The sequence below is a fragment of the Oryzias latipes genome, chromosome 3, assembly GCF_002234675.1.
Source record: "Oryzias latipes chromosome 3, ASM223467v1".
NCBI classification, from domain to species: Eukaryota; Metazoa; Chordata; class Actinopteri; order Beloniformes; family Adrianichthyidae; genus Oryzias; species Oryzias latipes.
In genome coordinates this window covers 28,286,265-28,313,674 of record NC_019861.2, presented here as the reverse complement: position 1 = coordinate 28,313,674, position 27,410 = coordinate 28,286,265, and the positions used below count along the sequence as shown (strand labels likewise).

The 27,410-nt window shown below is 39.4% G+C and overlaps 1 protein-coding gene and 1 pseudogene across 1 annotated transcript; both read left to right on the top strand.

Moving 5' to 3' along the window:
* The first annotated feature begins 157 nt into the window (after positions 1–157).
* Positions 158–11,384, top strand: LOC101173433 (neuronal acetylcholine receptor subunit alpha-5). Its single transcript, XM_023953627.1, has 8 exons — positions 158–420; positions 621–761; positions 3,952–4,103; positions 4,202–4,246; positions 4,879–4,988; positions 9,554–9,731; positions 9,819–10,514; positions 11,184–11,384. Exons 2-8 carry the CDS (start codon positions 671–673, stop codon positions 11,340–11,342), a joined length of 1,431 nt encoding a protein of 476 aa, XP_023809395.1. The 5' UTR covers positions 158–420; positions 621–670; the 3' UTR covers positions 11,343–11,384.
* Positions 11,385–15,865: 4,481 nt separating this feature from the next.
* On the top strand, positions 15,866–18,429 carry LOC101173193 (annotated as a pseudogene).
* Positions 18,430–27,410: the final 8,981 nt, after the last annotated feature.

Genomic DNA, 27,410 nt, shown 5'->3' with positions numbered 1-27,410 from the left:
ATAATATAATATAATATAATATAATATAAACAGACTTACTTACATACAGGTGGGTGTGTTGGTAAAAGAAAATAGCTGCAGCATCATGTTGGATAAACTCTAATTCCCGTTCCTGCCTGTGATTGGTGAGCCGATCGCTCAAAGAAGGAGGAGAGGTGTGCTGTTGTAATGGGGGGGCTGTGTCAGGCTCTCTGCGATAGGGGGAGGAGGAGGAAGAGGAGGATAGGGAGATGAGGACCGGTTGCCTGCGCACAAATGGAAGAAACAGGGAGTGCAGCAGTGTCTGCAAGAGGAGAGGAACAGAATCTGCCTGGAATGGAGGAAGACTAGAGCAGCTCTGCCGCTGTTGTCAGGGATGCCCCCTCCTTAACAACCAGTGCCACACCGGATTCTGCGTTTAATGGGAAACAGACAGAACAGGTAGGAAGACGGCATCAACATGCTCACATGTGGAATCTGATTATGCTTTTGTTAGGAAGGTGAAGGTAGAGGGCATTGCACTCTATGCAGGGCGTTGTTTTGCCTATTAACCTGATATGTGTGACGTGTAATTCGGTGTTTCCCCCCCATTCACACACAAGCCTGTTTTGTGACTATTCTGTATTGTTAATCTCTTACAGCTCTGAAATGCCCAAAGGACCAGCTTTGAGCATCCTATGCCAACTCTAGAATGATGCTGAGGGCAGGAGGGGCAACCATCTCTGTCATACTGCTGCTGCTTCTGCCTCTGCTGTGCTGGTGCCACCTGTGTCACTCGCTGCGTGAGTCTTTAGTCTTGTACAGGCTGGGGATGCCCGAGGAATATGCACAGTGGAATATGTTGATTTATTGTAAAAAAAAAAGAAAAAAAAGAAGAAGAGTCATTTTAAAAAAAGTTTTAAAAACACACTTTTAGAAACAACTTAGAAGAATTACATATTACTAAATTTTACTGTGTAACTGAGAAGCTGTTGAGATTAAACTGAACAGTCAGTGCAGGGCTCTTTATATTAAATAACTTTAGCTGCATTGTTTTCCAACAATGCAAAGTTGTCAATAAAAAAACTATCCACCAGTGAAAAAGCAATCTATGCTTCAGTGTGACATGCTAGTGTGATGCTGTATTTGGCTGGTATGCAGCATCACAGAGAGGGAGGTTCCAATTACTATTAGCGTGTCCAACAACAAACATTTTGTTTTCGTGCTCAGCCTGTTTCCTATTTCACATCGCCTTTTCCCATCAGTTAGGGGGTGGGAGGTGGGAAAGGGGTGGGGTGTGTGCAGGTATGGGTAGGGGGCTTTGTTAATTTTCATGCTTGTTATTTTAATTTTTGTGCTTGTTTTCATATTTTTTGTTTTGTTTGAATGCAAATCACTTTGTGTTATGCTTTCACAGGAAAAGTGCAATATGAATAAAGTTTGAATTGATTTAGTGCTAGCTGATTTGTCAATTGACATTGGGTAGAAGTAGCTGATAGCAGATAAAATCTGTTTTTGAAAAAAATAAAATGTGGACACTTTCATCACCAGGAATACCCTACCTAATATAAACATAACCAACAGCAATATAGACACCAGCCTTTAACGTCAAGAGTGAAATTTGTTCATAAGAATCTTAAAACAGTCAGTTTACCAAGTTACTGCTCTTCTCATGAAGCCAAACCAGATCCCATCTACTCTAAGTAAAATAATTCACCATTACAATATAAATGAAAATACACCATCTATATTTCTATTTTTAACCTCTTTGTCTGGATTTGACGACTATTGTGGGATGAACTTTTAGGTACCATTTTAAAATACTTTACTGTATATTTGACTTCAAAGTCACACAAAAGAGGCTTCTTATAATTGTTTCGTGGTAACATCCTCAGCTTTAAGTATCTTAGTCAGGCATGTCTTCTGTTTTTTGCCCATTTTCGAAAGAAAATTTGAGGAGCATCTCAGCAAAGATGGTATGCAATAATAATAGTAATAAAAATGGACATCAAATGGACCATAAAAATGTGTGAGTTATTTGACCAAAGCAATTATCTGCGACTTCTATAGAGAAGGGATTAAAAATCTGCGGCTATCAGGGCAACTCAGTTAGATAAAATGAGAATCTGCTATTGTTTTCTCACTATTTTATATATATTTTTTGGGTCCAAAACATTTTGAAATGCAGATCATGCCCTTTCTGTACATTTATGTATGGAGTGTTTTGCTCTTTACCGTTTCCTATGACTTTTTTTTTTTTATGCTTTCAGCTAAACATTAACAAGCATGGCCTTGAAAGACTTGACATCAATGCTTCCATTTTTTACACCTGTCTTTCATACTCAGCATCACACGGATCTGGTGAAAAACATTTCCTCTTAGAGGCAACAAATGGTCACACAGAATGTCCACTGAACTGATGATACATGGGAGAAAACACCCACATGCACTTACAGTAGAGGACATGCAAACTTCAGCCATTCCCCCTTTTTGTGGGGCAAAGGTGCTTATCGTCACGTCACCATAGAAACCTTTTACCGTGAGCCGGATCACTGATGCAGATTTGTGCTGATCTAAAATGCAGCCCCCCCTTTTTCTCACAGCATGCGATTTATGCTGAACAGCGGATTTCTGACGTTCTTCCTTCCATTTATGAAAATGTGAATCAACAGTCATTAGCATGGAAGCCAGCAGATGATCAGAACACGTTTTTCAGGGAAGCTGCATAATGCTGGCAGAAGAACAAACCAACAAAGGGATGCATTTCCTTATTAACTGATGTTGCACCTTCACTCTTATTGATCCACAGAAAGAGTGAGAATGAATCCATACATTTTGTGGCATTCTTTTACTAAACATTTGGATTCCTTTACCTCCAAATTCCTTTTCTGTAAATTGAGTTTACGAATATAGTGGAGGTGGCCGTGAAATACTGACTAAATGAAAAACTTGGTTTCTCTGCAAAGAATTGAGATGGGAAAAAATGGCATGTGACCAACAGAAAGGTTCTTGTTCAATCTGTCTAAAATCTTTTGAAATTTTAGCTGTTCATTGCCTGGAGGCTTGTCAAGGGGAGAGCACCACGTTCAAACTGTACCATAAAGCAAAATTTAATTTTTTACGTTTTTTTTTTTTTAAACGTTTCCCATTAAGTAAAAGGATACAGATTGTTGTCAAAAAAGGAAAAAAAAAGAAATTATTAGAAAAAGGCTCACTGACATTTTCAAAATGAACAAATGTTCATTAAAAATGTCTGAAACACAAGTGTTATTTATTATTTTCGGTGGATAAAGACTTTTAAAAAACAATTTCATGTGAGATAGTTTCTGCAGAGCGGCAGGAATTCATTTGAAATTTGGCTTCCTGTTACTGAGAAATCTCTGTTTACACTCTCTCCCTCTTCAGACCCTCAGAACCCCAACCTAATATTACTGGTACAACAAAAATGGCTAGCAATATTGGAGCTATCCAGCCGTACAGGTTTAACCAAAGTTTTAAAAGAAAACAAAGACGTTCATGGATCTATTCGTCTACAAGCAGATGCATTAGAATGGAGCAGAGCAGGGAGTCTATATTTTACACCACAACTAAAATTTTCTTCAAGCTGCATTTTTTATCTGCTCCCAATTCACAATAATTTGAATAAAGAAATACTCACAAATGAAATGCAATTTTGCGCCTAATTTTCTTAATATATCATCATTGGAAAAATGCCAGAAGAACATGCTAAAAACACAGTTTTCATGGGAGTGGATCTTTAATCATTTACATGTCTTCTTGCATTCAGTTTTTTTTAATTTTGGCCTATTTTTGATGTTTTAATTTTGTTGAAAGCAAACTTTAAGTGTATAGATTAAATCCATCGTGAGCTGCGGTTAAAATTGTTGTCTTAGAAACTGGCACAGTAGATAGCAAAAACAGTAAATATCTTTTAAATCTAAGATTAATCAGCATTGACTTTTGAATTTAACACATTTATCTTTTCATTTTTAGGCGTTCCAAAACTCTCTTCCTATGCAAAAGCAGAGGATACGCTCTTTAAACATCTATTTGGAACCTACCAAAAATGGGTCCGTCCTATCGAGTATTTAAACCAGACGATCCCCGTAAAGTTCGGGTTGGCCATCTCCCAGCTGGTTGACGTGGTAAGGATAAAGAGATGTTGTGGAATAATGTTGAGTATTGTGTTAAACCAGGTTATTAAGGTTAAAATTGTAAACTCTATGTTGCTTTTACCCCACAGGATGAGAAAAAACAGTTAATGACAACCAATGTTTGGCTGAAACAGGCAAGTAAACCCACACACACACTATAGTTCTTCGAGTCAGCATCCCGGTCAACCATCCGTCTCCAGTCAGACAGCTTATGTTGCTGTTAATGTTACTTTGTGGTCTCCAGAAACAGGATCCCATTTATGTGCAACATTCAATCAAGACACCCTCTATGGGGCTTCTTAGTATGATTTTTGGCAGCTTAGTGACAGATCTCATCTATGAGTCGATTCGGCCCTGTGCCCACGCACCTGCCTCCACTCGCCTCCCCCCATCCCTCTCCCTGATCCTGTCAGCCTTATTCATGGTCTTGGATATCTGGCCTGCCATGCATCTTATGAATTATTCCCACAGACCAGGCACTGTCGTTCAGGTCAGCTGCTCTCCTTCAGGATGATAAATGATATCAGGGAATAGGGAAATTGAAAGGCCAGAGATGCCAGTCCATGGAAATGCCATTTAGAAACAGTAAAAAAGGTCATATTTATTTATTTGCATTTTTAAAAAGTAGATCTAGAATTTTTTGAATGCTGTTCTGTCATGATTTAGCTAAACTGGATGTAAAATTCAGTAGAATTTTGTAGAAAAGTTTTTCAGTTTTTGTTTCCAGTTTGTCTAAGAACATTCCATTTTTGTCTTCCTGCTGTAGGAATGGATTGACATGAAATTGAGATGGAAGCCGGAGGACTACCTGGGCATCACAACGATCCGTGTTCCATCTGACAGAATCTGGCTCCCAGATGTTGTCCTTTATGACAAGTATGTTAGAAAAAGATGAGGCAGTGCCCTGGTTATAGGACATTGATATTTCTTAAAGCACGTAGAGAAAAGGTTGCTTAAACTGATTCATCCACATTTTTCTAATTTATTTCACCTTAACAAAAGCCTTAGATGCAACTGAAGACAATAAACCTTATTTTTATTTTTTTTGCACAATCACTTTTTGATGAAAAGTCTGTGCACAGTGACCTAATGTCCTTCAGGTGCTTATAATATAGTGGGACATCTCAATTCCCTTTCTAATAAACTCACCTGTACAAAGCCGATGCCTCAGGAATATTGTTTCAGAGAGGAAAGTTATGTATAAAATAGTCCTGTAAGAATGGTAAATGTTGTATACTTATATAGCGCTTTACTACCTTCCTTAGAAAGCTCAAAGTGCTTTACAGTCACAGTCCCGTTCACCTATGCACACACACACACATTCACACACTGATAATGGCGGCTCTGCTGCCGAACACTGGCACAACCCACAACCACAATGACACTTCGACACCTGAGCCAACTGAACCTGCGATCTTTTAGTCTGAGGTTTGCCGCTCTACCTCTGCACCATGGCCGTCCATGTCTGTTGAGTAAAAACATGGTCCAAAATTTATCTGACTATTTTCCTAAATAATTTTAAACTCTGACCTGTGCTTGAAACCATGTCTGTTTAAGGCTCTGATACTGCTGTTTATGCTTTATTATTTATGCGGTTTTGGTTTTTAAAATATCTGGCTTTGACAACAGAAATTGTTGAAGCTTAAGATGTCTGTTTAGTGGACTGCACTGTGGTGTTGCTTTTAGCACAGTCACCCCACAACGAGAAGGTCTTGTTTAAGGCTCAGTCTTTTTCTACCACAGTCTAAAAACTTGATTCTTATATCAATTAGTGAATCAGAATTGTGTCTTATAAGCATTGACCGTAGAAGAGAACTGGACTGAGTGAGTGTGACAACATAGAAAATCGGTTACCTACGGCTCACACCAAATTGACCCTTGTGCTATCTTAGATGACCCCACCCTTGCATTGACGTGTTCTCCCTACCATGACAAAGGTGGATAAAGGTGGAAAGATTTCATGTAATCCATGGACACCAGTGAGGTTCACAAATCATTGAAGAAAAAAGGTTAAGCGCACTGCCTAGTGGGTCTAGATCAGTGTTTTTAAACCAGTGTGCCGCGGCACACTAGTGTGCCGTGGGAGATGGTCAAGTGTGCCGTGGGAAATTGCCCTCATTAACTGATCTAAAAACATTTCTTATCTCCAAGATTTCAGGTCTGTGTTCATCCAAACAGGCCCTGATAAAACACTGAGGAGTTAGGAATATAAAAGATCGTAAAATACTTTTTCTTTGCAGGGCTCCAGACTAACTTTTTTCACTAGGAACACAGTGGCCCCCAACTGAAAATTTTAGGGGCACAACCAGAAAATTTAGGGGCGCATACCGTAAATCAACATTCTAACCAGATCTACTAATTTCCACTGTATTACTAATAAATACTTTAATAATAGATGCAGAAATTACAATGTGCTGTTTCAAATTCAGTGTCACATTTTAATCTGCACTTTTGAAGATGCAACAACAGGTAAACTGACAGATGAAGGTTAACTGTAAAAGAACGGGCAATTTTCATTGGATATCAGAACAATTGATACAGATTCCTGAGATCAGAGAGAGGCTCAAAAACTGATGGAAATTTATCTTGGTGACACCAAATAAGTGCAGCCAAGAAGCACAATAAGCGTGTTTGAGATCACCCAGGTGAACTAAACGCTGCACAGATCACCTGGTGTGTGACATATATTTTTGCCCCAACATCACCTGTCAATCATCACAAAAATATCAGGAGAAAGGGGTGAGAGCAAGGCCCCAACCTACCGAACGCAGCTGGAAATTTAGTACTGAACTGACTGAAAGCTGCCGAATGACTACAAAACAATGCATTATGGGACATGTGTCCTGATGGTTTTTGTAGTTAAGTGAGAAATTGAAATAATTTAAAATACCAATTGATTAAAAATAGGCTACATCCGTAACAAAACATTCAAATAAATATAAAATATATAATAACACAGATCATACTAAGGGGGAGAGGAATATTAAAACTAAATCGAACTGAATTGAACTTCAACTTCCTGTTCTCCTTCAGTCTCGCTGCAGATTCGCCATCACCCCCCAACCCCCCCCCCCCCCCCCCCCCCCCCCCCCCCCCCCCCCGGCCTGGTCTCCCCAATGATCGAGGCGAGCCGCTGGTTCATCTTAAACACGTCTATCCTTGCGTTTTCACCACGTGTTTTAAGTGCGTCTCGGACTAAACCGTGTTGTTGCTCGCACATGTTTAATGCTAAAGCCACGTTAGCTGTCACGCAGGTACGTAGGTGTGGGACATTTATTCTCCTCAGCTGACCCGACTCCCGCGGGAGCGGTGTGCTGCCGTAACACAAACAGCCGTTCATGAACCGTTTGGTTGGGGGGATGCGATGCTGCGCGCTTAACCGTAATCCCCGTAACCTCCGGGTCTGTGCGGCCCAGAGAAAAGTTCAGCACGGACTGCATGCATTTAGAAAATTACGAGCGAAAAGATACGTTCTAAAGGAAAGTAAGGAACTCCTTCATGTGGTCCGGGGAGGGGGCTGTCAGGTTTCCTGCTTTCAAGCCCGGTCATTGTCACGCCCCCAATAGTCATTTACTCCACTGTGATTGGTTGGTTTGTCAGCTCCGCACACGACAATGAAAAGGTGTCATTCATACAAACTGGCAGGATGCATTAAAATTAAACTTTCATTTCAAGGTGGGGGCCACAAATAGCCCGCGGGCCGCGAGTTTGAGACCCCTGCTGTAGACTCTGGCAGTGGTACAGTAGCCGCAGGTCGGAGGAATGAATCAATGGTTCGCTTGCTCATAGCTCAGACGCACATATCAGGTTGTGATGATGTCTCCGTTTCCTTCCCACAGATGTTTACGCGCGCTCGATTATCTCTAGGCCCCTCCCCCTACACGCATTTTAGCCACTTACGCGGGTCTGTGCTCTCCTCTCATGAGTATGTGTGCGAGTTTGTGTGTGTGTTTGTTTGCGTGCGTGTGCGCTTGCGTCTCATTGATGATTTCATTGATCATTGACTTGCTCCTTCCACGTTTGATGTATAAAAAATACGGAGGGTGAGGGAGGCAAATTTACTGGTCGCACATGTGCGACTGGATGTAAAATTGAGTCGCACACTCTAAAACTTTAGTCGCAAAATGCGACCAAATGGTCGCAGTCTGGAGCCCTGCTTTGCGTATATTTTATTTTATTAAAGACATTTTGATAAGAATCACGGTACCGCGATTCAGCTGCACCTTCGGCTGTATTTTGGAAAAGTCCCGCCCCTTTAACTGTCTCCACCAATCATTCTTGGGGGGCTTAATCACATGTCATCAGTCAGACCAATCAGGATTCCTTGTCCTGATTTAGCTCGTAAAGTCGCTCAGTTCTAACAAAAATACCAGCTAAAGCTCGTCTTTAGAGGTGTAGCTATCCACAGAATCCGGTATCAGACCGTGGAACAAATGAACAAAACAATGAAGCTCCGAAAACCGATCTCCGGCCGTTTTATGCACTACGTCTCCCATGATGCATTGGGCTGTGAGAGTGACAGCGCACAAGGAGAACTGTTGTTAAACGTCTTGAAACCAACGAACACACATCAAACTGTTGTTAAATCTTCTAGCTTAACTTTTATTGCATCTTTAAGAAAAAAAACAGCTGCAGCTTCCAGCTTTTTCTGCAACAATTATCTCAAAAATGCATGTGAGATTGTGGAGGGGCTGTAGATCAATACAGACTATAAGTTTCTCCTTTTTTTTAAAGTTTTGGATGCTGGTGTGCCGCGGGATTTTTTTTAAGGTTAAAGTGTGCCGTGGCTCTGAAAAGATTGAAAAACACTGGTCTAGATGACCCAACTCCCAACATTAACGTGCCTAGGATAGCACAACGGTTAGTTGATTGAGTCGCCATTTTTTGTGATAAGAAGATCGCCATGTTGGAGTCAGATGACGTGATTGGTCCAAGTCGAGTGGCAACCACTCTCACCAATCAGAAGTGAGCCTGTTGGAAGGCCACACCCTTACCATTTGAAAGCAAGGAGAATCTTTCAATCAAACATTTTGAATGTTGGATGCGAGACCACTTACTTTTATTGAGGCCAGTTTATAACTTGAATAATTTGCCCAAAAATATGAAGAAAAAAAAAGATGAGCAAGAACATGTCAACAAAAAGGTAGGAGAGCAACAACGGAGATTCTGACAAATAGAATGACTGAGTAATAGCTGTTTATTTCTTTATTGAAGTCTATGGGATTTTGGCTTATTGGAGCCAGGGCACTTGCTGTTTGGGAGGAGAATTCACTCATTCCAGTTCTCTTATACAGTCAATACTTAGTATGTATTTGCTGGTTCCTGTCTGAATGTGACCCTGCACTGGAATGGATTGATGGACAAAATATTTACATTAGTACCTTATTTTTGTCGTGAAAGGTTATTTTTTTAATTGACTCATGGCACTTTTTTTGCTTCAGCTCAGATGGACGTTTTGAGGGAACCGTCACAAAAGCTGTTGTCAAGTATGATGGAACTATATCTTGGAACCCTCCAGCTAATTTCAAGTCAGCTTGCACCATAGATGTCACGTTCTTCCCTTTTGACCTCCAGAATTGTTCAATGAAGTTTGGATCCTGGACCTACGATGGCTCACAGGTGGGTCTTTCACTTTTCATGTTTAGTATGTTGTGAGTTTGAGATCCAGATACCTTCTAAAATGAGATTTTACATTCAATCAAACAGGTGGACATTATTCTGGAGGACTTTCACGTGGACAAGAAAGACTACTTTGACAATGGAGAATGGGAGATAGTAAAGGCCACAGGCAGTCGTGGTCTTAGGACCGATGGCAGCACTTCCTATCCCACCATCACTTATTTCTTCATCATTCGCAGGTTGCCTCTTTTTTACACTCTCTTCCTCATCATCCCTTGTATCGGTTTATCCTTCCTCACCATCCTTGTGTTTTATCTGCCCTCCAATGGCAATGAGAAGATCTCCCTTTGTACCTCAGTGCTAGTGTCTCTCACTGTTTTTCTCCTTGTCATTGAGGAGATAATCCCCTCCTCTTCGAAGGCCATTCCTCTCATTGGGGAGTATCTGGTCTTCACCATGATTTTTGTCACCCTGTCCATCATCATCACTGTTTTTGCTATCAACATTCACTATCGCTCGTCTTCCACACATCACGATATGGCGCCGTGGGTGAGAAGGATTTTCCTTCACCGACTGCCTAAACTGCTGTGTATGAGAAGTCATGTGGACCGCTACGCCACAGCAGGGCTGGCTGGCAAAGGAAAGGTCACGGTACAGGAAAAGACAAAGGACTCAACACCGGATCTCACCCACATCCTGCACACTCGGCACAACCTCCAAACTGCCCTGGAGTCCATTCGTTACATAACCATGCATGTGGTCAAAGAAAATCAAGTCAGAGAGGTGAGTTTGGCCAAATTCTCAGTGCGACTTAACAATTCAGATTCAGGCTGAGTGTGTTTCTACCACTGACTGTATGTGAGGACTGGACTGAGTGAGTGTGACGTCACCCATAGAAAATGACTCGCTTCTGGTTCCAACCAAATGAAGTCAGTTCAGCTGCCATTATTTTAATATGGATTTTGGAACCAGAAATTGTCACTAAGCAGTGATTGGTCCAAATTGGTCTGAGTCCACGTTTCTATGGAAACCACTCCCACCAATCAGGTGTAAAGCTTGTTGGACCCCCCCCCCCCACCTAAAAGCGGGCTGGTACACAGTTTATAAATAGAAAAACTTGCACAACAGAAAAAATATAAAAAATTAAGATTAGCAAGAACATGGTTAAACAAAAGAAGCAGAGCAGGAAAACATAAGAACAAAATATTACAGAATAATAATAATAAAATATAATAATAATTCACAGAACATTTATTAAAATATTAGGTAAAAAAATAGTTGCTGCAGAAATTATTATACCTGTTCATTTTTAATAGAAGTCTGTAATTTTGGCTTCTTGAAACCAACAAGCACTTCCTGTTTGGATAGGAGGAGGAATCACTCAGTCCAATTCTCATATACAGTCAATTGTTTCTGGCTCCAATCATTAAAGACATGCTGTTTTAACTACAGGTGGTGCAGGACTGGAAGTACGTTGCCCAGGTGCTGGATCGGATGTTTCTGTGGGCTTTCTTCCTGGTGTCAGTCCTTGGCTCTGCTCTGCTCTTCGTTCCAGTCATTTATAAATGGGCCAGTATAATTGTTCCCGACTATGCTGGCAGTATTCTATAGAAGAAGACATTTTGTTGGGCCGAAAATACAAAGCAAAGCTCATTAGCTGTTCTTTGTATTCTTGTTGACATTTAAATGCAGAAATAATAGGTCAACCATTGCTAGTCTAAGCTAGATCTTCATGAACTGTAAATGCAGGAGAAACCATACTGGTAAATTGGAGCCCTTGGAGAATGGAAATATTCACACATTGTCTTAATCCAGCCCTTTAGCAGGATATCCATGTGTTTGTAGCAAAAACTCTAACCCTTTAAAGTCTAGCTGTCAAACTAAATCATTACACTAGACTGATACATCGCAAACAGCTAGAATTTCTTTAAAAAGCTGATGATGAATTTTTAGTAATTTCTAAATGTGAAACAGTATTAGGGACCAAGCAGAAAGCCAGGGGGATGCTTGATAGATAGTGGCTTTTATTTTACCCCCAAAGATACAAATGAAGTACAACATGCACGACTGTACTTAACATGCAAGGATTTAAAAATGGTCTAAACTTTGCAAATTTTCCTTAATTGAAAAAGGCACATTTATTTGATTACCTATTTTTATGTTCAATTGCCAGATTTAATACAAATTTAAAAAGTGCTATAAATAGGTTGTTTTATGTAAAAGTAAGCTACTCTTTCTAGCCTTTCTGCAATGGTATTGTCTTTTATCATTAAGGAATGCTAAAACATAGTCACATTTACCTGCAATGTTCACTAGTTCTGAAAGTGTTCAGGATAAAAAAAGGAACCTCAATAGAGAATGTTTCAAATAGAGAGAACATTTGATGCAAACAATGTTGTGCTGATGCAAATTGTAAGTAAATTGCGAATAAAGTTAAGTTGTTTTCAAAAATGTTAAAAAAGGAAGCAAACAGAGCAGTGGCGCCTCCAGAAATTTTTCATGGGGGTGGCCGGTAGGGGGCCACATTAAATCTTGGGGTGGCACACAAAAACCATGAGCTAAATTTTTTAAATTCATTCTACTAAACGTAGTAAAACAACCTTTAGAAAACCAACAGAAAGTTAAATGCCTACTGATTTTTTTCTAGAACATTAACTTATAGTTGATACTACTATAAATTCTAGTAGATTTTATTAGGCCAGTGTTTTTCAACCATTTTTGAGCCACGGCACACTTTAACCTTGACAAAAATCCTGCGGCAAAGCAGCAAAAAAAAATGTAAATTGCCAATAAAGACAATTTGTTTTCAAAAATGTAAAAAAAAGGAAGCAAACAGAGTGGGAATGGAGATCATAGAATCTCATTTTAAACTAGATAGGTGTGCAGAATACAGGTTCACTGTGTACGCATGTGAAAGTAATAAGGAAAACCTTTATTGTGTTGATGTTCCACCTAAAAATAAACGAGAATGTTCCTTTAACTGCTTTTCTTTGGTTAGTGGAATCAATTGCAGTGTCAGCAACAATATGTTAAGCTTCTTTATGAAAAGCAGAGTCGATAAATGAGCCGTGTTCATTTTTTCCACAATCGTTTCTTTACCATCTGCTAAATTATCATTGTAATTACTGCTAGTTTGAAACTGAATTTGATGGATTTTTTTTAAACCACACTATAAGGAAAACTCAGTCACTGCACTTTCCTGTGAGGACTTGAAGCTCCCAGCAAATCCTTTCAGCTTGTGAACAAATCTTGCATTCTTGGGTTGGGCAGTGCTGCTCCAAGATAACTCACATGGCAGCTTTTGCATCTCCCCATTGATTAGAGGAAGGACAAAGCCCCCATAAAGAAAAAATAATTGGAATCTAACACCAGCTAATTCTGCAGGTTATTGATTTTTGGAACACAACCCTGTTAGCATCTGAGAGCTGGAGATGTTTCAAGGGCTTGAGCCCTCAGCTGATTGTACACCGCCCTCCAGTGGCCATATACCTCTATAACAGCTTCCCAAAATACCAGCTTTTCTTGTTCACTGCGCAAAGGCCCCCAGAATCAAGAGATATATTTGTCTGGATATACTCAGAAATACTCCATACCTGGTGATATCCATGGTGGATACTCTCCGGATATGCCGGTTTCTAAGTTCATGTCCTAAGCATTTCAACTCCAAGTATGGGACACTTTTATTCTGATAGAATCTGGAGATTAGATTCTCTCCAGATATCAGATGCGTCACTAGTGATATCCAAGGTCAGGATATATCCATGTCAAATCTGCTCATATCTGATGTCCGTATACCGGTCATATATGAAGTTAGGATTTGGAACATATGCCCAGCAGGCATATCTGAAGAACAAACACTAGTGATCTAGATGGTTTTTCCTTGTCGCAGACATAATATGCATTGGCTCCTATTATATATGACAGATCCTCTTGATTGAGAATCTTCTCAGCAATTTTGACCCTCCTTTTGAAGAGCTGTGGACAAAAAGGAAAGGAAAATATTCTTTTAATTAGAGGAAACAACATACACACATACATATACATGTATGCACACACATATACACAGTTCAACTGGACCATGCATGACCTGAGTTTTATCCCAAGTTTGATTAGTTATTGTATGAATGTATAACTGATGATAGATGATAGATAGGTCAGTGGCATTGTCTTTACCCGAGGAAACACTGGAGAGTTTTGTCCTGGTTGATGCAGAGATGCTTGGTCGAGTTTTTTCCCAAGCAAACACTACAACCTGCCTTTTAGACCCTATTCCCACTTCTCTTTTTAAAGCATTTTATAAATTCTTTGAGTCAGAGATTTTAAACATAGCTAACTGCTCTCTTCAGACGGGGGTCTTCCCCTCTGCCTGTAAGACGGCGGTGGTGAGGCCCCTTCTGAAGAAGAGTAACTTGGACCCAAAGATCATGGACAATTACAGACCTGTATCCAACCTACCATTTTTAGGAAAACTTATTGAAAAACTTGTTTTTATTCAATTACATGATTTTTTAAGTGAACATAATGTTCTTGAAAAGTGTCAGTCTGGTTTTAGGACAAATCACAGTACTCTAGAGGGGAGGCGGGGTGATGAGGTCAGTGCTATCTCCGTGTGTCTAGCTGCTAACAGACACATGCTAGGAGCAGTATAGCTTTATGTTAGCGGCAGACAATATGTGTCTGAAAAAAATATGTGTCCTTATGAAGTATCTTGTACACATATATTACCAGGCAAGACACATATTAAACAGGTGATACATTTAATATCCATAGACAATACATGTCCTTATGCAGTAACGGCTTTCCATATATCACAAAATACGGCAAATGGTAACTACTGAGGATATGCATCAGAAATGCTTCAACACTTAGATAAGTATACACTACAGATACTACAGAAATGTTACCTTCTTCAGTATCTTTACTCCAGAAATATGTTGGTAGCTCGGTTGGTAAGGTGGGAAGCTACCATGCCCGGAAATCAGGGTTCGATTCCCGGAGGGGAATGAGCAATGGTACTTGGGGCAATTACCATATCAATGGCGAGCAATTAAAATCACCCAGTGAGGGTCCTTAGGCAAGACCCTTACCGCTACCGCCTCCCGAGTGCGGTTTCGGCAGCAGCTCACTGCAACCACAAGGGGATGGGTCAAATGCAGAGAAAGAATTTCCCTTCGTGGGATAAAATACAGTGTATAAAAAAATAAAAAATCATATTCGGAACTTGGATATGACCAAAATAAGAATGACCAGTATCTTCTGCCTGGATATCTTCAGATGCTGCCTGTCTGGATATGCACCAAAGATGGTCAAGATTGTTTAATCAATCAATCAAACTTTATTTATAAACACACAGTGCTTTACATAAAAAAGAACAAAATAAATAAGAACAAAATAAATAAGAACAAAATAAATATGAAAACAAATAAGAAAATTAAAAACACAAAACACATTTACTGATCACAAAATCAGTAAATAAATAAAAATAGGGCCCCCTCCCTGTACCTACTCTCTTAAGTTAAGAGAGTATCCCCAACAAATATTTATGGATTCTGGCTCATTTCACGCATTGTGTCCCAACATGTTTGAGATGGAACAAGCTGTTCCAATGTGTCCTAAACTGTAAACAGGGAAGAGGTTAAAGGTGAAAAAGTCCTAATGAAAGAAGGACGAAAAGTACACCAAGGTTAACAAACAAATTTGACTTTTCTGGGGAAAATGTCATCTATGAAACTTTTTTTTGGAGTTCTATTACAATTTAAATGTTGATATTCCGTAACTTGAGGGATAAATTAATTCCCAGTTACTTCTTGGTTAAAATTCAAATAAACATTTGAAAATAACATTGTTACATTGAAGAAAATAATAAATTTGCCAATTTAAAATCCAAATTATTCTCCAACAGAATAATTTTACTAAGTAGTGAGGAAATAAAATGTGTTGTAATCTAAAAATAATAAACAAAACTAACATCAATAAATTATTAACCTTTGTGAAAATTTCAGCTTCAACAATTGTGACTTAAAATGTGTAAAAATAACATTTCTAAGTTGCAGAAATTGCACCTGGTTGGAAAACTGAGTTTTAACAAAAAGGGTCCTTTGTTTCTTTGCTTGGGAGTAAAAGTCTCCCGCCCCAAAAAAGTGCAATCCTTAATCTGTTAAGGCAAAATTTCCTGGGCTTTGAACACACATTCTCTCAGTTCTGAACACTGACAAGAAGGGACCACAAGTGCTGGATAGGAGCAAAGCCAGCGAGATACAGAATCTCTTTATTTCTATAATTCTTTGTCTTTAATGAAGACAGTTTTGATGTAAAACAAAGAGAGACATTTTTGAAGAAGAAGATGATCTCCAGGAGAAGTTCATCAGGAGTTTTTCTCTTTTTTTCTGTGATCTTTTGCTCATGGAGAATTGGCCAGGCAGGCCGGATTTTGGTTGTTCCAATGGAAGGAAGCCACTGGGTGAATATGGACATCATGATCAAGGCTCTCCACTTCCGAGGGCACCATGTTGATGTGGTGCGAACAAATAAGAGCTGGTACATCAAGGACGACGCTCCACACTACAAAACCGTCACCGTTTCTGTCGCCAAAACGTTCGATAAGGATTTCCTCAATCCAATCCTGAAAAAGATTTTTGCCATTGAGAGGGGAAAGACCTCTATCATGAGCTTCATCAGTTTGCTGATTGAAATGTTTGGGACCATGTTTGACATGCACGGTATGATGTGTAAAATGGCAACCACCATGTTGGAGGATAAAGAACTGATGGGGGTTCTAAGGAGGAAAAAATATGACCTGGTTCTGACTGATCCGGCATGGGGAGCAGGGATAATACTGGCTCACGCTCTTGAACTACCCCTAGTCTACAATGTGCGATGGGTTACGAGTGGAGAAGGGCATTTGACTATTACACCGTCTCCATTATCTTACATTCCAATGACCTGCTCAAGACTGACGGATAAAATGACTTTCATACAGAGAGTCAAGAACCTCCTCTTCTATGCTCTCTGGGAAATCCAGGACATGCTCTTCATCTGCCCCCAGTACCAGACTGTTTGTGATCAATTCTTTGGCCCCAATGTGAAATATAATCATTTATTACAGGGAGCAGATTTGTGGCTCATGAGAGTGGACTTTGTGTTTGAGTCTCCCCGTCCCACCATGCCTAATGTTGTATACATTGGCGGTTTTCATTGTAAGCCCTCAAAGCCACTTCCTGAACATTTGGAGGAGTTTGTACAGAGTTCTGGAGAACATGGAGTCATCATCATGTCACTGGGAACATTTGTCAGTGAACTTCCTGATGACATACCAAATGAGATCGCTGCAGCTTTTGCTAAACTGCCACAGAAAGTAATCTGGAGTTACAGAGGCAGCAGACCCTCCACTCTGGGAAACAACACTTTAGTGGTAGACTGGATACCTCAGAATGACCTTCTAGGACATCCAAAGATCAAGCTGTTTGTGGCTCATGGAGGAACTAATGGAGTCCAAGAAGCCATTTATCACGGAGTCCCAGTTGTGGGTCTGCCAATATTTCACGACCAGTATGAGAACCTACTTCGTCTTCAAGCAAGAGGAGCAGCTAAAATAATTACACCAGCCACAGTGGACAAAGATGACAACTTCCTGAAGGCCATACAGGAAGTTCTGACTGAACCCTCCTACAGGATGAACATGCAGAGACTGTCCAGGCTGCACAGAGATCAGCCAGTGAAGCCGATGGACAAAGCCCTATTCTGGATAGAGTTTGTCATGAGACACAAAGGTGCTGCTCACCTGGTTACTGAGTCAAACAAGATGCCCTGGTACTCCTACTATTCTGTAGATGTAGTTGCATTTTCTTTTGCAGTTGCTGCATTTATATATTTTTCACTGTTTGCATTTCTGAGATGGATATGCTTTGGGAAATGTCTGAGAAGAGAAAAACAACTACAGTCAACGAACAATATTGTTTCACACCAAGCTGGGCTCAAACAAGAATAATCTTCTTTTAAAAATATCAGTTCTGCTGTCTGAAGAGTTTAAAGCTTCTTCTGGCACAGTTAAAGATCCAGTCTTTAGGGGGAAGGTGGAAGTTACACTAATAGAAATGTGTTTGCTTTATTATGCTTTATTATGATAATTTGGGTTCATTTTGAAACCCTGTGCAAAAATAAAAACATTTCAGTGCCATTACGTACACTGAAAGTTTCACATTATTCAAGACTAGCAAATGCTTTAATACTTGTAGTTTGTAATGCAGAGGAACTATCCTTTATCTAACATACATAAAATCCTTTAGCATAACATTGACATTTTTTAATGAATAATCTTTTTGAGGGCAATTTTGTCTGACACATCACTACCCCCAAGGTCAGGTCTGCTAGAAGACAGCTGGAAGAGTTTTATAAAGAGAGTAAATGAATAATGATTCCATTCATTACAATGATGGGCACTTTTGCGATCATCTTAAGTGATGAACTCATTTTGGTGCTCAGTCAACACAAGTATAACATCTTAAGACATGGAAACACTAAAAGAGCTGTGTCTATCACACTAAAACAAATGCCACCCTATCCCCAAAATCTCTGAAAAGAATTTAACACCGAAAACTTGACATTGAGTCTCTCACAGTATCTCTAACTTATTGTGAGTTGTGTAAATTCAACTTCATATTGGTTCATACTTCTTATGGAAGCGATTTTGTAGCATAAATAAAAATAAAAGTCAAAACCAGAAATGTTCTTTTTATTTTCAAAATGAAGCTGCATTTTTTTACTCAAAATTAAAATGAAAAAGCATTCGCTGAAATGTTTTTTTTCATTTTAGTCTTTAACACCGCTTATTCTGAAACTTAATTAAAATGATAATGAAAATGGTATTTGACATTTCTTTTTCAAAAATTATTTGGTAAATGTGTAGCGCAATTCATTTAGAAATGTCTAATCTGTCAATTAAAATGGGTTAACAGAAAAGCTTTTTCATTTTCAAGATGTAACTGCAACAAATGACTCAAAATTAAAATGAAAAATCATTACTTCAAATGCTTTTTTATTTTCAGCTTAAAAACAGCTTTATTCTGTGTTATAATTCTAAAGGAAAACGCAAAGAAGGCATTGCATTTGCATTTTCACGTTCACCATGCGAACACTGTTGCATAACTCAATTTGAATTAGCAATTCTAGAGGGGAGGCGGGCTGATGACGTCAGTGCTATCTCCGTGTGTCTAGCTGCTAACAGACACATGCTAGGAGCAGTATAGCTTTATGTTAGCGGCAGAGGAGAGGGCTTTGTGATGGTTGTGAACTTCTGATGATTTTACACAGCTTCTCATGACTACGTAGCAGCATTTCCCCCTTCTGCGGTCCTTCCTTGGACGCACTGCAGTTTGTTGAAACCCCCCCCCCCGGTCAAATGCATTGACTTCTGACCGGCAGCTACCTTCACAGAGCGGAGCGGGAAATCCCGCGATCCGAAGCTCCAGATTGCCGAGTACTGCTACGCAAATCTGAGAAACTAAACCATCATATGAATCTGTGTTTCCAGTGGTGTTCCAACTCCTCTGAGACCTGGCCAAGGTTTGGTCGCTGCGAGGACGCGGTCAGCCTCGCTTACTAGTGGGTGTGCTCCGTTCCGCCATTATTTTTAAACAGATGGCGTCATGGCGGCGCGGAGGGCTGTAACTGGACAGCTGAGTGGCCGCATTCTCTGCAACCATTAAGTTTCACTTCGACCAATCAAGTTTCACTTTACTGGAGCTCGGGTAATACATCATGGTTGTTCGTTCTCCTTGTGTTGCATTGCGGCGTTGAGACAAGACTCAAGCGAGGGCTTAAGTCCATAAGCCCCCCCCACACACACACTCAAAGCCAAAGAACAATTGTTTATTTATTTATTGATTGATTGATTTCAAGAATTGTAGTCAAAGCAAAAAAGAAATTACACATATTTATCAAACTCATTACAGAAATGATGAAATGCATAGATTAAAAAGACAGAAAACAAAACAAAAATGTCACTTAAATCACAGTTGTTTAATTAAATACAGTGATCATTAACTGAAGTATAAGTAGAGTTGGATTTATTGCTTGAAAAGGAGTGGGAAGAAGCAAGCTTATATAATCCCACCCCTACTGAGTCCATTTATTTGATAGATTTACAGTGTTTTAAATCAAGTTCTGATCAGATTGATTCTCTTCAAGTAACAAAATCCAGTGCCTAGAAATGATTGATGATCTTCAGAAAACATTCATTCATGATTTCAGTAAACAGTAACAATACCCATATGTAATAATCATTGATTATCATTAGAACACATGATAACATTAAACCAGAAATTATTACTACACATTGCAGATCAAGTAAATAAAATCAATAGCTTATTGATTATTGATTTAAACATTTCAGAAATCATTATTGCACAATATAATGTAACACTCAGTGGTTGTAATTAAAAGAGCTTTGATTATTTCACCACAATCAAGTTCACACATGTATTTTGAATTATTCAAGCACCTGTTGATCCTTAAATCCTGTAATTTTCATATCCTGAAATAAGAATTTCTTTATACATTTTCTTGAATATTTGAACATTGTTTGAGCTTTTTACTTAAACCGTTCCAAAGTTTAGTGCCACACACCGACACACAGAAACTTTTCTTTGTGGTTCTTATCAGTTTGATCTTGAAGTTCCTACATCCCCTCAGTCTGTAGCCTTCTTCATTTTCTAAGAACTGTTTTTGGATATTGAATGGTAACGATTTCCAACTGGCTCTGTATAAAAGTTGCGCAGTGTAAAAATCCACAAAATCATGCAATTTTAAAAATCTTGATTGATAAAATAGATTGTTTGTATGATCAAGATATCCGGCTTTATGTACAACTTTGACGGCTCGTTTTTGAAGTAAAAAGAGAGGATATAGTGAGCTCTTGTAATTATTCCCCCAGATTTCTATACAGTAGGTGAAATATGGTAATATTAAGGAGCAGTACAATAAATATCTACTGTTGTATCCTAATATATGTTTAGATTTATTTACGATTGAAATACTTTTTGAGACTTTAGTTTGTATGTGTCTAATGTGTGGCTTCCAACTTAATTTGTCATCGATAAAAACCCCTAAGAATTTGATTTCTGTAACACGTTCGATTAAGACATTATTTATTACAATTGAGAGCTCTTTATTTGCATTGTAGTTTCCAAAAAACATCGCTTTGGTTTTATCTAGGTTCAAAGACAATTTGTTGTAATCCATCCATATTTTTATTTTGTTTAACTCTGTGTTCACCACCTTGATAAGTTCCCTTTGATTGTCTGTAGAATAGAATATATTGGTGTCATCAGCAAATAATATGAGTTTCATAAGCTTTGAAACATTGAATATATAATTTATGTAAATATTGAATAGCATCGGGCCCAGAATTGATCCTTGTGGGACACCACAACTTATCTCTTTGGTTTCTGATGTATATTCATCAATCTTGACAAATTGTTTTCTTCCCGTTAAATATCTTTTGATCCAAGTTAGCGCTAGTCCTCTTATCCCAAACACTTCCAGTTTGTCAAGTAGGATGTCATGATTGAGAGTGTCAAATGCTTTATTTAAGTCAATGAAAATTCCAGCTGCATATTTCTTTTTGTCCAGGGCATTTGTGATGTCCTCCACAGCATCAATGATAGCCAATGAGGTTGGTCTATTTTCTCTAAAACCATATTGGTTTTCATTTATAATGTTATGTTTTTCAATAAATAACGCTAATTTATCATTGAATATTTTTTCTAAAATTTCTGAGAATTGTGGAAGAAGAGAAACAGGTCTATAGTTTGTAAATTGGTGTTTGTCTCCACTCTTATAGATAGGAATCACTTTGGCTATTTTCATTTGGTTTGGGAATCTCCCAGTTTGTAATGATAAGTTACATATGTATGTTAGAGGCTTAGCTACACTATAAATGACATTTTTCACCAGCTTCATATCTATATCCTCACAATCTTTTGAGTTTTTACTCTTGAAATTATTCACAATTGATATCAGCTCATTTTCGTTCACATCAGAGATAAAGATTGAGTGTGGGATCCTGTCGATGGGTGGATTATTGTCTTTGCTAGTTTTGCATTTTGGAATTTCCGCTGCCAACTCTGGACCCACGTTTACAAAGTAGTTATTGAAACCGTTTGCTGCTACATTGATGTCATAGCTTTGACCCTTCTCATCTGTAAAGTAATCTAGATAAGTTCGCTTTTTTGTCCCATTTTTAATGATGTTATTTAATATTTCCCAAACTCGCTTTACGTTGTATTTATTTGCATTCAGTAGATTATTGAAGTACACTTTTTTACTGTAACGTGTTATTTCGATTGTTTATTTTTATATGACTTATATCTTTGTTCAGTTTCTCTTGTCCTCTGTTTTAAGAATTTTTTATACAGGTTGTTTTTCTTTTTACAAGCATTTTGTAGACCGGTGGTTAACCAAGGGCATTTGGCATATTTGTTCTTGACTTTATAAATTGGAGAGTTCTTATTGTAAAGTGAGCTAAATATTTCTAAAAAACATTTATAAGCAATATCGACATCTTTCTCTCTGTACACAGAGTTCCAGTTTTGTCTGGATAAGTCATTATTTAGAGCATTCATGGTTTTTTTATTTCTTAACCTTTTGTAGACTGGTTCTTTTATAATTTTTTTCTTTGTCTTCACCTTGATGTCAAATAGTGCAAAAACTGGTAAATGATCAGTTATGTCACATATCATTAGTCCACTCATATGAGTGTATTCTATATTATTTGTAAAAATATTATCAATAAGAGTAGCACTTTGAGTAGTGATTCTGCTGGGTCTTGTTATGGTTGGATATAAACTCATTCCATACATTCTGCTGATAAAGTCGTCGGTTGCTTTATGTTTCCTGGTTATATCAGATTGATATTGAAGTCTCCACAGATGTATAATATTTTGTTATTTAAAGAGGTAAACATTTTTTCCATCCAGTCACTGAACACTTCTAAGATTGTACCTGGCGACCTATAAACACAGCTTATAATGACATTTTTCCCTGAATCGTTACACTTTTCAATTGTAAGACATTCCAGTATTCCATCCACTGCGACAGACAATTTATCGATTACCGTAAACTTCATATTTTTTTCCACATATATTGCGACTCCTCCACCTTTTTTTTTTACCCTGTTCACATAGTTAAGTTCATAGTTTTCCAATTCAAAGTCAGCGTCCTTGTCGCAACTGAACCAAGTCTCAGATATGGTTATGATATCAAAGGAATGCCCGATGTTCTGTAAATAGTCCTTGATGTCTTCAAAGTTGGTATACATGCTTCTGCTGTTAAAGTGAATGATTGACAGTTTTTCTTCTGGGTTAACAGAGTTTTTAAAGTCATCTATGCTGTAATATTTGCAGTCCATGTTAACAGTGGAAAAGAATTGATCAGGGTCGATGTCTTGAAGGTTGTTGTCATTATCACTGAATGTTTTAAGGTCGGTTTGCTCAGCATTCAGATCTCTCTGAGAGTTGCAGGTGCAGGGTTGCAGGTGACTGATGTAGAAAAAGTGTTGTTTTTTTTAGAAGCCATTGATAGTAGAGTTTGTCTCCTCATCTCGTAAGACCAGCATCTTCACGTATCTCTTGTTTAGACTGTAGTTAGTAAATATTTTTCCAAATCTTGCAGGCTCCTGATAAGAACAACCTTGGACTGCTCAGGGGAGCCACAGAGTTTGGCATAAATTTTACAGTCTTTCACCCAGGTTCCTTGAATTTTCCCCTGCTTTTTCAAGTAACGTGCTCTTCTTGCGATGTTGGCATTTCTTTTCGTGAGGTTGTCATTCATGAAAACGTTGGTTCCCCTCAGATTTCTTCCTTGCTTCAATAAAGCTGCTTTGTGTTTCCGATTGACAAACTTTAAGAGGATTGCTGGTTTGTCAGTGTCTATTTTCCTGGGAAGCGCTCTGCAGATCTCCACATTGTTGGTGTCCAGAGAAATTCTATTGGACTTTAAGAACTCCTCCACCTGTTTTTCCACAGAGCTAGTCTCCTGCTCGTCGGATTCCTCACCGTTCCCAGCGGTCACTGCATGCGCGTATGACAGGGGTTTGATTTTCAATCCGGTGATTATCACGTTGTTACATCTGGAGATCTGCTCTTGGTCATCCATTCGTTTTTCAATTATATCCAGTCTGTTGAAACACTGCTCCTGCAGAGCCCTGATCTGCTTCACCTCTCCGATAGCATCCAGAATTTGTCCGTGAACAATCTTCATAGCTTTGATCTCTTCCAGCACAAAATCAAGCGTATTCCTCAAGTCCTCATATTCCTCAGACACTGGGTTTCTTTTCGGTGGCATGTTGAGGAATTGCTTTTCTCAATATTTACGCTTTTGTGCGGTAAATAGAGTTGAGAACTGCAGCTGCTCTATGCCTGCGTGGCGTCTTCTCCGACAGCCGGAAAACAAAAGAGTGCAAAAGTGGTTTAATGTGACAAAAATAACCGATACGACGAAGTGGAGATCTTACATTCAGAGCTACTCTATTTGGTTAAACAGGGTTCACCCACTACCTGAAAACATTTATGCCACTAAAAAGAGCAACATTTTTTTTAAAATTTCTTACCAAAAACCATCCTAACATTTTCTTTTTAAACTCTCTTATGTTTCTTTAATTGGTATAATATGTGATACTGTTTTACAAAACATCACAAAAGACTTTCCTGCCACTTTATACATGGTTAGGAAGAAATTGGCTGTTGAAAAGTTGTTGTATGCCTGAAGTGGCATTCTATTTATACCTTTGATGAAGCAGTGAGGATATTACTGTATATCTCAATCAAACTTGGGTTGACTTGTAAATACTTTTTACATCTGTCAAACCTCAATTTTCTTAAACATTTCTGGGAAAATATAAGTGCAGTGAAAACTCAACCATCCGGGGACAGTCTACCAGCTATCCCCAACTTGTAGGGCCCTTGGTAAGGGGGGTGCTTGGAAATCACTGCCAGCAAGCAGTAGATGTCCTTTAGCGCCCTACCTGCCTATTTTAACTGCACCATAGACATTTAGGGCCCCTTGGTGGGGAGGGTGATGGGACATTACTGTGAGTAATCAGGAGATGTCCCCTCAGTGCCCTATCCATCAATTTTAACTGAACCCCCTTAGTACACACACCTTTCACTCCTCCAAATATACATTCCAACATAAACACACACACACCCTCACAAACACACACGTACACGCATTTCACAAGAAAGGTGCGACCTAGGATCATCTATCCCCTACTCCATCCCTGTTAGGGGGTAATGAGCCCTTGGCGATGAAGCCTGTGTTCCCAGGGTGCTGGCTTCCCGGGCACGGCGGCCCTCTGTTCACACAGGGAGAGGGATCCCTGAGCTTTTTGGCAAGAAAAAGAGCTGGGGATCACATCACACCTGAGCTGGGGTGTGTCTGTGTCCCTGTGGTGTGGGTTCTGGTCCTTGCCCCTGAGCATTGGGCTTCGCCAAATTTCCAACAGTGGACGAGCCTGGTCGGACCATGTTTACAACACCTCATGTGGACCCCCTCTTCTCCTGGATGTCTTCCTCCTGGGCGGGGGCGGCCCTGCCTTGCTCCTTCCTGAACCAACTGTGGGCCGGGTGGGTGGCTGCCTGGAGCACAGGGCGGGTCACCCTTGGGGGTTCCTGGGTCGTACCTGGGGTTGGGGCGTGGGGATGCCCAGAACTCGCTGGGCCCTCACTGCACGGCGGGGGGGCTGCTCTCCTGGTTGAGCTGGAGCTGCTCTCTCAGTCCCCCCCCCCCCCCCCCCCCCATGCCTCCCTGCTCTCTGGGGGCCCTGTGGGTGGTCCTGCTGGCCCTGGCCTGGGTGGGGGGTGCGATCGTCCGGGGGGCAGTTGCTCTCCAACTGCTGCCTTAAGGGCTCTGGGGGCTCTGGCTGCCGCAGCTACTGTGGCGGGGGTCTTGGTGTGGGGATGGCTGGGCACCTTCCCTCCTTCTTTTTACATTCCATCATCCATTTTAGAAGAACATAAACACTCACTTGAACACAGGTGTTAGCTCACCTTTGCACAAATATTTTGCTTGATTGAATGAAATATTTCACACTAGTTGGTTTGAAGGCATATGTATGGGTGTGTGAACGATATTTGTATTGTGTACATGTTGACATGTGAACGTTTTTGGAGCCAATAGGTGTGTTTCTAACATTTGAGTGTGTGTGTAGACAGGCCCCGCCCCTTCTAAATTTGTACCTAGAAGGGGAGGGGAGATCCAGATACCTTCAGCAGGTTATGAATCTTCTGGTTTGTCAGAAGATTCATAACCCCTGTTGTTAAAGTAAAATATTTCCAACAAAAGAGGCCTTCAGCTCTCATCTGTTTGCCCAGCTGTTGGAAAGGACAAGTTAGAAGAAAAAAAAAAAGAAGAAAAAAAGATGCGTAATTAAAATTTGTCTTAAACAATATGTCTCTGGAAAAAATATGTGTTCACAGGTTGATTGGCAACTCTAAATTGTCCATAGGTGTGCGTGTGAGAGCGAATGGATGTGTGATTGAGGATACTCTACGCTGCGACAGACTGGCGACCTATCCAGGGCATCCCTTGCCTTCGCCCAAGTGGCCGGGATAGGCTCCGGCAGCCCCGTGACCCCGAAAGGGAACAAACGGTAAAGAAGAAGATGAATAAAGTATCTTGTACACATATATTACCAGGCAAGACACATATTAAGGTGATACATATAATATCCATAGACAATACATGTCCTTATGCAGTATCGGCTTTGCATATATCACAAAATACAGCAAATGGTAACTACTGAGGATATGCATCAGAAATGCTTCAACACTTAGATAAGTATACACTACAGATACTACAGGAATTTTACCTTCTTCAGTATCTTTACTCCAGATATTTCGAGATATAACTTCAGGTCATATTCGGAACTTGGATATGACCAAAATAAGACATAACCAGTATCTTCTGTCCGGATATCTTCAGATGCTGCCTGTCTAGATATGCACCAAAGATGGTCCAGATTGTTTAATCAATCAATCAATGAATCATCCATCCATCCATCTTCTTGACCGTTTTTCGCTTTCGGGGTCACAGGGTTGCCGGAGCCTATCCCGGCCACATGAATCAATCAAACTTTATTTATAAAGCACTTTTCATATAAAAGTATAACACAAAGTGCTTTAGATAAAAAAGAACAAAATAAATAATATGAAAACAAATAAGGAAATTAAAATAAAAAGGGCAAAATCAATAAATAAATAAAAATATGGCCCCCTCCCTGTACCTACTCTCTTTAGTTAAGACAGTATCCCCAACAGATATTTATGGATTCTGGCTCTTTTCACGCAGTGTGTCCCAACTTGTTTGAGATGTAACAAGCTGTTCCAATGTGTCCTAAACTGTAAACAGGGAAGAGGTTAAAGGGGAAAAAGTCCTAATGAAAGAAGGAAAAAAAGTACACCAAGGTTAACAAAAAAAAAATGTACTTTTCTGGGGAAAATGTAATCTTTTTTGGAGTTTAATTACAATTTAAATGTTGATATTCCATAACTTGAGGGATAAATTGATTCCCAGTTACTTCTTGGTTAAAATTCAAATAAGCATTTGAAAATAACATTGTTACATTGAAGAAATATAAGAAATTTGTCAATTTAAAATCCAAATTATTCTCCAACAGAATAATTT